The 13,387-nt window shown below is 39.6% G+C and overlaps 1 protein-coding gene across 9 annotated transcripts in view; it reads left to right on the top strand.

Moving 5' to 3' along the window:
• Positions 1-13,387, top strand: part of Adam22 (ADAM metallopeptidase domain 22) — a 237,439-nt gene that overhangs the window by 144,364 nt on the left and 79,688 nt on the right. For all 9 annotated transcript variants that reach the window (XM_028776039.1, XM_028776041.1, XM_028776038.1 and 6 more), the window contains exon 5: positions 8,354-8,436. In XM_028776039.1, coding sequence (XP_028631872.1) covers positions 8,354-8,436 — 83 coding nt within the window. The remainder of the gene's footprint in view (positions 1-8,353; positions 8,437-13,387) is intronic.

The following is a 13,387-nucleotide window of genomic DNA, read 5'->3' as shown; positions in this document are numbered from 1 at the left end:
CTTTCCTAAAATATGTCCGGCCACAGCCTTGCTGATGGGGCACACTTGTCACAGATTATATAATAATCCGAGGCAAGCATTTCAGGATGATCAACTGCTAATTATTAGCTTGTCCTATTATGGCTCCTGACACATGCCATCCCTCAAATGGCTCCCAATTTTAGCTGCATCTCCCCATATCCCCCTCTTCTCTTGCCCTCCCCAATTCTAATCACCCCATATCCAGCCATAACTATTCTATTTTCCATTCCTAGTGAGAGTTATTTGTCAACCCCTAGTCTCTTACTGTATACTTACCCTCTATGGTTCTACACATGGTAGCTTGGTTATCATTGGCTAATATCCAAATATAAGTGAATTCATACCATAAGTGTGTGTGTGTGTGTGTGTGTGTGTGTGTGTGTATTATATCTGAGTCTTGTTTACTTCACTCAGGATGATTTTTTTTTCTAGTTGCATTTATTTACCTGCACATTTCATGATGTCTTTTTTTTTTAAAAAAAATGGCTATTATTCCAAAGTGTAAATGAACCAATTCTTCATCAATTCATCTGTTGAGGGACATCTAGGTTGTTTCTAATTGTAGAGCATCAATGAACATGATTGAGCAAATGTCTGCATGGTTGAATGAAGTGACCTTTGGGTATATGCCCAGTAATACAGCTGGATCCTGAGGTAGATGGATTTCCATCTTTTTGGGAATCAGCCACACTGGTTTCCATAGTTGTTGTACAAGTTTGTGCTCCCAGTAGCAATGCATGAGTGATCCCCGTGCTTCACTTCTCCAGCATGAGCTGTCATTTGTTTTATTGTACTTATCCATTCTTATGGGTATAAGATGAAATTTCAAAGAGGTTTACATTTGCTTTTTCCTGATGACTAGGGATATTGAACATTTAAGTGTTTCTCAGCCATTTGAGTTACCTCTTTTGAGATTCTCTGTTTAGATCAGTACCCCACTTTTTAATTGGATAATCTGTTTTCTTGATCTCTAGTTATTTTTCCCTTTGAGTTCCTTATATATTTTGTGTATTAGCTTTCCTTGACTGATGATTGTTGTATGTAAGTATGATGTAAATATTATGTAATCAATATATAAATATTAAATTACTGCAGTCCTGGGATGTAGCATATACAAAACCTTGAGGCCAGTCCCTAGGACAAAAAAGCAATAAAAATATATTAAAACTTCCAATTCTAAACAATAATTAACCCCCTCTCTCCTCCCTTCTTTCTTCTCTACATTCCTCCCTCCCTTTCTCTGTCTCTGTCTCATTTTGATACTGGTCCTTTCTGTATAGTTCAGGCTGGCCTGAGACTTTTAATCCTCATGTCTTTGCACTGCTAAGTGCTGAGATTCCAAAAACACATCTGGCTTTTGAATTAGTCATAACAAAGAATGAGATTCATAGCTCAAGGGACAGCATCCCTCACTGGGGAAATGTGACCAAACTGGAGCTCTCTCTCTCTCCTCTCTCTCTCTCTCTCTCTCTCTCTCTCTCTCTCTCTCTCTCTCTCTCTCTCTCTCTCTCCCTTCTTTCCTTTTCCTCCTTCCATCCCCGTGTTTTCACACATGCAAGTGTGAGTGCCTGAGCGCACACACACATACACACACACACACACAGAGGGCGGGGAGAGAGAGAGGGAGAGAGAGAGAGAGAGAGATTGATTTAGTAAACTTCATCTTTCATCTTGTTATGTTATAGAATCCCCTGGTGGAGCATCTTACGTAGCTATGATGCCTATTTTATTGATGGGCAGCCTGAGATTCAGAGTGTGTCTCTTTAAAAGAATGCTTGGGGTTATGAATGTATATCAAGCAAATACTTATCTGAAAGAGACATGGTCTGCCTGATTAAATTAGACAGAAACAGGAATGCAGGAAGAGGAGATAAAGATTAAAAACTTACAGTATCTAGAAATTAGTGGGGAATAATGAGAAGCAGAGTCTTAAACAGCTTTTGGAGAATGTGACATTTCAAAACAAGTGGCCCTTTGAAGCTGAAAAGTTACTGCATTTCTATTTGAAGACCCAGTAGGCAAATGGCCTTGATGCTGATGCTTTGCTTCCGTGGGTTTCCTGCTTTGTGTTTTCATCCTTTTCTAACCCAGGCTGTGCAACTTCCTTCCAGGTAATCATCTCAACTTGTTTATAATGAGTTGTCTTTTTCTTTTGTGATCATTTGGGCTAATAAAAGTATCAGCACAACTTTGAATTTCATAAATAAATGGCTGTTTTGAATTTCCTACAATAAAAGAATTCCAATAATTTTTATCCAAATAAACCAATAAATAGACACAAAGGTGCAGATCTTCTTTTAAAGAGTACTAAGTAGTTAAAACCAAACATCTTCACTGTTATGACTGTTACTGTATCAAACAGTATGAAGAACGTTTGAAGCATAGTGGGTTTATTTCTTGAACAAATAACAATAAGAAATGGCACTATGACTGGCAGACAGATAAAGTGCCCATCTCTGTGAAGATACACTGGAATTTCCTCTTCCTGCAACATCTGACTTGATTATTGCATATGATATAAAATACTTCCATAGCAGCTGGTTCCTTAAAGTCGCATGAAGGTCTGGAGAAACTTCACACTTGGTTAGACTTGAGAACATACACACACACACACACACACACACACACACACACACACACAGCATTTGTGTGGAGATCAGAGGACATCTTTTAGGCGTTAGTTCTCACCTTACACTTTGTGGATCCTGGGAATTAAACTCTGGTTCTCAAGTTTAGCATCCTGTGCCTTCTCCCTATGCCACCTTGCTGGTCTAAAACATACAACTTTTAAGTAGGATTTGGTTTTTTATGATAAATTACAGTACATAGTATAAAGCAGATATATGAGTGTATAAAAGTAAAATTTGTCTCTCTAGTTTATTAAAATTTAAAATGCACTTGCTGTTTGGCTGACTAGGCCAACATTTGTTAACTGTGTTGGCTGTCACAAGGACATACAAAGACATGACATGGTGTTGGCTGCATTATTGTTCTCAATAGCCAAACTTTATCTAACTGTGTGTTAGGACAGAACTATAATGAACTATTATTGATCCCATAATGGAATATCGTGCCATCATTGAAAGAATATGTACTTACAAATGATAAACACTTCACACACACACACACACACACACACACACACTCTCACACTCACCCATGAAAATAATATCAAGTTCATTTTGTACTGATATTACTACTACTCCTGGGCATGGTCCCTGCCCTGGAATATGGTTGATATCTCTAGTGACACTCCATTGTGTGTGTGTGTGGGGGATAGATTTTACCTTTGACAGCAGGTATCATCACTTACAAATAGCTTCTTATTTAGGGGTAAGACTTTGTGTCCACTTCCTATCTCAGTGCTGTGACCCCTTATGGCTTGAACCTGTGCAGGTCTTAATGAATCTTGCCACAGTCTCGGTGAGTTTATATGGGCATCAGTCCTATTTTGTCTAGAAGGCATCTGTTACCTCCATCTCTTACAATCTTTCTGTCTCATCTTCTGCATAGATCATGGAACCTTTCCGGGAAAAGTATGATGAAGGCATCCCATTTAGGATTGAGTGATTCAAAGTCTCTAGTGTCTACATAGTATCCAGCTGTGGTTTCTTTGTTAATCACAACATACTTCTAGTTGAGTGATGCACTAATCTGTGGGTATACCATTGGGAGTCATTTTATTGCTATGCCTTTTTAACAGAATTAGATTAGAATTAGGATTAGTGTTAGATTTTCCCCTAGGTCCCATGATCTTAGGTTTTTGGCCTCTTTAACGGTGTCAAGTATGGGATCAACTTACTGGAGTTTGATTATATCCTTTACTCTGATGACAAAGTGGTTGGTTAATCCCGTAACATTTGTGCCCTTATTGCATCTCAGTATTTCTTGTAGATTTGTTACTGTTGCAGGGTACAGTGTTTGTAGTTAGCGAGTGATATCCATGGTGACTGTTCTCCTCGGGGAGCATGCAAGATGCCTCCTAGTGCGATGAATGCTAGTCAGCATGGGGAAAAGCATCAAGTAGGGTACCAGCTCAGCTTCTCCATGTTTGATGGCATAAATATGTGTTGGCTTTAGCAATAGTGTCTTACCATCAGGTTGTGGAAAGCAACTAATAGTTTTGGCAATATCTTTTGATATTTTGGGGAGGAGAGGTAGCATCTATGGGCTCATTTGGCCCACAACCCATTATTTTTGTTTTTTGTTATTGTTGTTGGGTTGTCTTGTGTGTGTGTGTGTGTGTGTGTGTGTTAGAGGTTTTACTTGGTAGCATAAAATATCTAGTTGTGGCATTATCTCCTCCATTGTATGATGACTCCATTGAAATTTGTTTCATGTATGTGTATGTTTTAGGGAGCTTCTACAATAGGAGGTTTTCATATTGTTTTTCAAAAGCCTTTTAGTTTCAGTTGTTCCACCAGACACTCTCTCCTTCACCCTGCTCTCCCATTTCCTTCCACTTAACTGCTCTTATTCTAATTTCCCCTGTATCTCTTCGTAACGCTGTAATATTCTCTTCCCCTGGAAGATCCTCCCCTCCCCTCTGGTCCCTTGCTAGGCACCTAACCTCTGTGATTATTTGGAGAGTAGCACACATATCAAAAGATTAAAAGTTAACATTCAGATACAAGAGAAAACCTGCATGTTTGTAAGCAGTGGAGAGATTGCAGCATTTAAGATAGACGTTAGAATTTAAACTTTATTGAGATATTTTGTAAACACAATCTGTTCCTAGTACAATGCACAAATTCTTTCAAAAAGGGTAGTTTTACTTATTGGAGATAACTGTGGCTTCCACTGTATATATGAGGAATATCATCTCATTCTTTGGCATAAACAGTATAAATTCTTAGAACTTTCATCTTAAATTTACATCACTTAAAAATAACAGACAAGATATTTCTTAAAATGTAAAATTGATTCATTTGGTCATTTGTAGTAATATACATGAACTAAGATACTTCATTAACGTTGAAGTCTTTTGTTTGGGATAGTACTTATTACCAGACACATTAAAAATGAACATCATTACTTTATGTATTTATTTGTTGTTTGTTTATTGGTGTTCTGGCTACATGTATCATGTGCATGTATCATGTGCATGCAGTGCCTGCAGCCACAAGAAGAGGATATCAGATCTCCTGGAAGCAGAGTTACAGGTGCTGGGAATTGAACCCAGTTGTCTGCTACAACAACCAGTGCTTCTAATCACTGAGCCACCCCTCCTGCTTCCCTCACTTCCTCACTTAAATAATTGTTAATTTATGGCAAATAACATCTGATAAATTTATAACACTAAGATAACTTTTTGCTGTTATCTGGAAGAATTACACATGCTACCAACTGAGTGCCTTTTCAATTGACTTGTAGTAGCCCAGGCTGAGGAGGGCTCTCTCACTCCTCTTTATGTGTCTTTTGAAGTGTCATGGAAACATTCAGCTGCAAGTCAACCATATTGAGTTCCTCTTTGTATTAGCAGTGTCAGGCTTTCCTGCACGGGCTTTGATCATATGCTGGTTTTGGATTGACTCCTTTTTTTTTCTGAATTGGAAATTAATGAAAGATTGTTTTCTATTATCTAGTAATCTAACTCTCCCCCAATGTAGTGGAGGGATGGTCTTTAAAAATGAATTGTTTGTCCTCCTTATAATTATACAATGACATGACTCTAGAGTCGGTATTTAAAAGAAACTTTAGTAACTTATAAAATATTTCTGGTAGCCTATTCCCCCAGCATAAATCCTCACATTGCGATAGCTGAGTTCTGCTCTTTTCTAATCTGACTTCATAATTATTGTGATTATCTTCCTTTTCATCTTTCTCTTTTCTTCTCTCTTCATGGGTTAGTGTCGACTTCTAAGACTTTTGAGAGGGGAAATCTGCTTGGATTGGTCACAGTTGAGTTGAAAGAAACACTTTCAACAGAGCCTTCTCTTTCTGTATAGGCCACCCCATCGACCGTTGACCTTTTTATATGGTCTGTGTGACGCTAGTGTTCTGATTTCTGGTATGATCAAATGTGTCCAGAAAAAAAGAACTATCTGAATCCCTTGTTTTCTTGCCCATTTGTAATGGAGTCTATGGGTACTTCACCATTCTCCTAGTCCAATGGGGAATATTTATACTCATCCTGTCCCTAAAAGTAACAGAGTCAGAGAAAAATGTGAAATAATCAGGGTAGGAGAAAGCTTAGACTTGAAGTACCTAAATCACAAGTTCTAGCTCCAACTCCTGAGTCATGTTAGAAAAAGAATACAGCATTTGTATTCATCCAGAGTTTGCATCTCTAATTGGCACATTCAAGGGCAGTCTTGAGCCTTAGAAGTTATAACCTTTCACAATGCATAGTGCTGAAACTAAGTCCCAGTGGATCCAAAGCACTACTGGACCCAAGGCTCAGAGTACACTGCCAAAAGGTTTTTAAGAGCCAGAGGATTGGAGTTTTCTGTGAGATTGTTTTTCGCAGTAGTGTTAGAAGCTAAACCCACAAAGGCTCACCAACATGAGTACCTAACCATGAGCTGAACAAGGACAACAGGAGTAGACATATCTAAGTGGACAGGGATAAGCCCACAAGGCCTCAATCCTACACAAAGAATTATGGGTAACCAAGGAATGCTGAAAGTAGGAGAAATAGTCTTCCCCAGGGAAGTGCTATTAGATAACACCAATTGATTATCCAATGCTAAGTGGTCAGCCTTGAAAATATAGATAAAAGTAATATTATACAGACTATGAAGGCAATATTTAGAACTATATATGTATCTACAGATATACATATGCATGTTACAGCAATTAATAATAATAATAATTAATAATAATAATCATAAAAACAGAGACCAGAGCTTTGAAAGAGAGCAAGGAAGGTATATGGAAGGTTTGGAGGCAGGAAAGGGTATGGGAAATATGATGTAATTATATTATAATCTCAGAAAAGAAAAGAAAAGGAAAGGAAAGGAAAGGAAAGGAAAGGAAAGGAAAGGAAAGGAAAGGAAAGGAAAGGAAAGGAAAGAAAAGAAAAGGTTATAGACTTCTGAGTAGTAAAGAGGTTGTCATAATTCTTTTAAGATTGATATTAGAATCTAATATGATTATATGGGTAAATCAATAGAAAACAGTTACAGTAATGACAGCAAACACTGAGTGCTTGTCATGGCAAAACATATTCTAAACTCTTTCAGTGGACTAGCTCAGTTAATCTCACAACAGCCCAGTAAGTTAGTCATCTCTATTTGGTGAATAAAGAGGCTGAGTGCCCCGGGCTATTATGGGAGCATGTCATGAGCTGTGGCAGAGGGCCCCCCTGTTTCCTGTGTCTTCTCATTCTTCCCTCGTTACTTGTTAAGTGCTGGGTATTTTAAGTAGGGTTAGTTTTTAAGGAAGACTAAAGCGGGTAACATTTCTGCTTCAATTACCCATTCCACCAATCTTTCCTGTTTCAGTCTTTTTGAAAATCTCAGAATATTAATTTAATGAGAGGCTCTCTGATGCTGAATAAATAAATTAGTGGGAGAATGGGAGAGGTGATTTAGAGCAGAGCTTTTCAAACTTTTATATGCATAGAAATCATTACAGACTGTGTTAACATGCAGATTCTGATATGGTTGGAGGCTGTTGAAGAGACCTGTACTTGTAAGAAGCTCTCATCCCGTCTGTACTGCTGCGGTCTCTAGGTCATGCCCTCAACATCCAGTACTTAAAGACAACACCATAGGAGGCCAGACCATCTGCAAACCCTTCGCTTTCCAGTCATGTTTTAAGAAGTGAGGAGCTTAGTTGAATCCAGTTGATAGAGCCAGTTGCAGAAAAAACCTGTTTTCAACTCTACCCCTGGTCTGCTTACCAGGAAAGCAACTCCCGGTTTAAGAAAGAACACGAAAAACTTAACACCACAAAACCAGATATTTCTCTGCATCTCAAGAATCTAATGGCTATCATATGCTTCCAGGTTCTTTCTGCTCAGCTGAGTGTTAAATTGCCACTTCAGTGTTGCTCAGAATTTTCTCTCTCAGAACTGGGAGATAGATTATTGAACCTATCCTGGTACAAGGGCTCTACACTTATCTCAGTGTCGGTTTCCTGACTCTTCTGGAAGCACCTGTATAAAAGCAAACTTAAGTCTGTTTTTATTCCCATGCCTTTGCTCTGGCGCCTGCTCAGTAGACACATTTGAAGAATTCTGTTGGAATTGACTGGATAAGCTAATCTGGATGATTGAAACGCTGTGCAAAGCATCATATACGGAGGTGCGGCGTGAGCTCTCTTCTGTAGAAACAACATGGCTGAGCGTCCCTGGCTGGCTACGCTCATCCCTCTCTTCTCTTTCCAGGGAGCAGAACACTGTTATTACCAGGGCCAGATCCGAGGAAACGCTGTCTCATTTGTTGCCCTGTCGACGTGCCACGGACTCCAGTAAGTGCCGTGTAAATTATTTATACACTTGCTCTCTCAGTAGCTTCTCTTTATGTTTAACGTACTAGTAAACCGTCTTAGTGTTTCCGAAGCCAGAGGCTTTGAAATTATGCTGCCATGTGGTGGCACTTGAAGCATTTTTCTAGTTTCATCTAGATTCCGACAGTCGTGGCTTGGGTAACTTTGTTTTCTGTTCCTGGGGCTGATCAGCTCCGGTATAACCAATTTAACTCCATACTTTTCCTTGGTTTCTTTATATTTTCACGGAACAATAGAACTTCTACTTGATGAAAATCCACAGCTCATTAAACAAAAACAAACAAACAGACAAACAAACAACAACAAAAACAGGCTGCAGATGACCTCAGAAGCTTCTGGTTCAGTAGGAACCCGCAGAACTCACAGCAGCCAAGGGAGGACACACACACACACACACACACACACACACACACACACACTCAGAAAGCTCTGTAGAACAAGTTTGTCCTTCTGAGCTTCCATTCTCACAGCTTTCTCACAGAATGCTTGTGAATAGTAAACATGGGTGTGCACCTCTCTATCTTGTCCATGATGGTGATACCCACGGGCCATTTCTCCTTGTTTTATGGCCTCCTGAAAACCAATAAAATCTACCCCAAAGAATTCTATTGGGACTATATCAATTCTTTCTGGCTTGTTACTTTTTTTTTTAATTTTATTTTGTACACAGTGAGCTAAGACTTAACTACTTTTAAGGTCTGTTGGTAGATATTTTTTGTAGTGAGTTAGAGATATAGCCCTTTTTATCTAATAACCTGTCACTGAGACTCTGCTGTGGCCCAGGCACTAGGAATGTTAAGGCAATTTTAGCATGTGTGAGTCCTGAGACCTTAGTGTGGTGAACAGGGCAAATGTAACTTGCATTCATTTTGTGGAGTAGGGTAAGTATATTTGTCTTCTTTGAGAAAGGAAAATAAATTATACCTCGGCACAATAAAATCTGATGATTGTCACTGAAGGGCAGGTGAAGCATGAGGGCTCCGAAGGCGTGTCACCTGCAGCAGGTAGAGTGAGCCCTGTGGCAGACTCTGAGAGTATCTTCCAGTGAGTGTAGATCTTAAATCTACAATGGCAATGGAATGAGATAGACTGAAGAGGCTGGCTAGTGGCCTAAGTGACAGACACTCTGGCCAGGCTCTGGGAAGGAGTGTGTTAGACAGGTAGACAGAGAGACTGCCAGGCTAAGAAAATGACCAGAGGAGGGAGGCTGGTATGCCTTTATAATTCAAAGTTCCCACATGCCTCTCATGATAAATTAAATGGATATTTATTTGACGTATGTTACTTTTGTAAAGATTATTACAGATATGACATCTTTGCATATTGTATGAGGGCCTTGATTTTCTTACCAGATGAAAAACTTGTTGAAATCATTTTCATAGTAAAACTGGTGTAGCTATCTCAACACAGCATGGCTGACTGCTAGGGAGAATATATTTGACCTTTCTCATATTGATAACACCAAATATGCAGTGGACGGAAGAGTGATATGAAAACCAGAGGCCTTTCTCCATCTCTCTTTTCTCTCAGAATCTCAGCCAGGTCACAGAGTGAGCATCATGCTTGCTGCTTTTCAGCTTGCTTCTCCGTTTCCCAGTGGATAGGGTGTTGTGAGGACCAGGGGGACGGTGTGAACCCCTTTTATGGGATTGTAAGAACAACAGCTGGGTTCTAGCCTCCTGCAGTCACACAAGGAAAGCAAGAACAACACTTTTCAGGATGCTGCCTCGGTTGCTTTAACTCCGGGTGTTTTAGCTGTACCTTTAAAAACTCTCACTTAAAAGTAAGCGAAATGAAATTAATAGAAAATTCACGATGTGTCTAAGTACTGATAGAGTTGTGTACAACTGTTTTTTGGGCTTTCTTAGATGTTATAAACATATTTTGTAGTTTTTGTTGTTGATAAACTATTATCATCATGATTTTACTTCTGAACACAATTGCTTCTAGCAATGTTTTGGAGATATAGTGCTGAGCATTAAAAGAGATAGGCTATCTAAGTTATGATAGTTGAGGTGTAAGCTTTATCACTTCATGCATAATTCATCTTTTATAAGTGACCAAGTATATACTATTGTTTTTCCATGTTTCTGATTGACTGCATTTAGTTAAAGAATGCAAAATGTGGAAATTAGCTTAATAAGTCTTCTTCATAGAGTCTACATGGTACTTCTGTACAAATTCGAAGGATTAATGGGCAATATTTTGATCCATATATGTTTGACGTTATGAAAAAATCTTATGACTATGAGAACCTAAAAAAAAAAAAAGAAATCAAATCTAAGTGTGTTGCCCTCTGGTGGAAATCTGTAAGAATGACTGCTGTTTCCTTTCCTCGTATTTTGATTCAGCTTTATAAAAATGTAGCTCAACTGCTTCATAATGATGTGGTCCTAACTGCGTGCTCTAATTGTTATAGGCTTATCACATATACAATTTTTGTTATAATATAAAGGCATCAACTCTCAAAGCAAATGAAAGAGCTGGCTGGCTTTTTATCATCATCATCATCATCATCATCATCATCATCATGTTAGTAACAACATGTTATGATGAATCAGAATTTTCTAAGTGCAGATAATTTCAGAAGTTTTCTTTCTACTCAATGCTTTCTTGCACAATACATGTCAAAAACCAATGGGAATAAAACTGACTTTTCCCATCGGGCAGTATTCGAGTTTGCTTTCTATTGCTGTGAAGAAATACTGACCAAAAGCAACTTGGGGAGGAAAGGGTTCGTTTCAGCTTAAGGACTCTAGTCCATCCACCTATCCATCTTAAAGGGAAGTCAGAGCAGGGACTCGAGGCAGGAACCAGGAGGCAGGAGCCATACAGGGAGCTATGGAAGAGTGCTCTGTATTGGGTTGATCTCCCCAGCTTGCTAAGTCTGCTTTGTTATTCAGCCTATCCCAATCTGCTCGTGGGTGTGACCACCTACAGTAAGCTGAGCCATCCTGAGTCAATCATTATTCAAGAAAACGCCCCATAGGCATGATTGCAGGCCAGTCTAATAAACATAGCTCAAAAAAGACCCCCCCCCTTTTGAGTAGGTCTTGTTTTATGCTAAGTTCACAAAAACTGTGACAGGTAGTAACACTGTAAACAAAACAATCCACTTGCTATGTGGACTTTGACAAATGTTAATGATTATATAATGTTCTGGATGGATCTGGTCAATTCTTAGCAGGGGCAGAAAGAATAATGTTTGGAGGGGTGTCCCCTGTGTCATATCATATATACATATCAGATATTATAGTGTATTATTACTGACTACATCTGTTTATCTTTAAATTCCAAATTCAGTGTCATCCAAATTCAGAAAGTACATGTATGTTTGAAAACTGAGCAGATGTGAGCATGGCTATTCTACTTGGCATCTGAGAATTTAAAACATGTCGAAGATGTTCCAGCAGGAACGAAAGAATTTAAATGGAGTCAGACCTGGAAACCATTATAGGTATAGCTCAGGGAAATGAATAGATTTCATAACGTCATTAATGAGAGACAAATCAAATTCTGTGTCTATCTGCTCGGCTATGATGTGAACATTTTTACCCTAAACTGAAAGCTTAACGTAAGGATCAGAGTTCTGTTCCCCTCAGGTGCCTGAGCAAGACCAGAATTTGTAAGACCATGAGGATGTTAATAGAAACACTGTCTTCTAACTGCAGTGGTGTCATGGTGGTTGCTATGAGAATGCTCCCCATTGGCTCATATATTTGCATGCTTTGCCCCTAGTTGGTAGAACTGTTTGGGAAGGATTAGCTGTCACCTTGTTGAAAGAGGTGTGTCACTTGGGGTGGGCTTTGAGATTTCAAAGCTCCTGCCAGGCCCAGTCTCACTTTCTCCTGCCTGCTGCCTGAGGGTCGGAACTTAGCTCTCAGCTCCTTCTCCAGTCCCATGCCTGCCTGTTGCCGCCATGATGACCATGGAGTAACTCCCTGAAACTGTAAGCCAGCCCCTGCTTACATGCTTTCTTCTATATGTTGCCTTGGTCATGGTGTCTCTTCACAGCAATAAAACAACACTAAGGAACTCCCTTTATAGGACTTCTAGATAGCAGATTGTCACCTCCAACGTAAGAGGTCACAAGCCACTCTTGATTTGTGCCTCCTTCCTGGCCCCTGTCTGTTGAGGCTACCCAATGTTTCTTCTGAAGCTGCTGTTATTTTGTTTAATGTCAATGCTGTTTTTACAGTGCTCAGGTCAAACCTTGGAGTCCTTGCTGATAACTTGCTGGCAAGTCTTCATCAAGCATTGCAACAAATCTTGTTGATTCTCCTTTCAAAAAAATATCAAGGCTGGGCATGTGGCTCAGTGATATAACGTGTGCTAGTCTATAAAGCCCTGGAGTGAATCCTCAACAGTGGAAAGAAATACACACATACAAGTGCATACACATAGGCACAGACACATAGACACACAGACCAACACTCCACACACGGACACAAACATAGTCACATACCCACAGAAGACACAGACATAGACCACACACACACACACACACACACCACACAAACACCACAGACAGACATACACAGCACACACACACACACACACACACACACACACAAACACACACACACACACACACATATATATATACCACATACCCCTTTAGAATTTGGTCAGTTCTCACCTCTTCTATCATTACCACCCATCTTCTTTCTCTTGGATTACTATATTAATCCCACCCTAGTAACCCCTGCCTTTACCCTCACTATTGTAAAGAGTATTATAATACAGTAGCTGGGATAATTATTTTAAATTGAGGGAGAACCAAACATAAGGGCTTATACCTGTAGTTCTAGCCCTTGGGAGGCAGAGGCAGAAGCAGAGGCAGAGAGGGAGAGAGGGAGAGAGGGAGAGAGGCAGAGAGGCAGAGAGGCAGAGAGGCAGAGAGGCAGAGAGG

The sequence above is a fragment of the Grammomys surdaster genome, unplaced genomic scaffold (assembly GCF_004785775.1).
Source record: "Grammomys surdaster isolate TR1022 unplaced genomic scaffold, NIH_TR_1.0 264, whole genome shotgun sequence".
NCBI classification, from domain to species: Eukaryota; Metazoa; Chordata; class Mammalia; order Rodentia; family Muridae; genus Grammomys; species Grammomys surdaster.
Note: the sequence above shows the minus strand (reverse complement) of the source record. Positions and strands in the feature narration are given on the sequence as shown.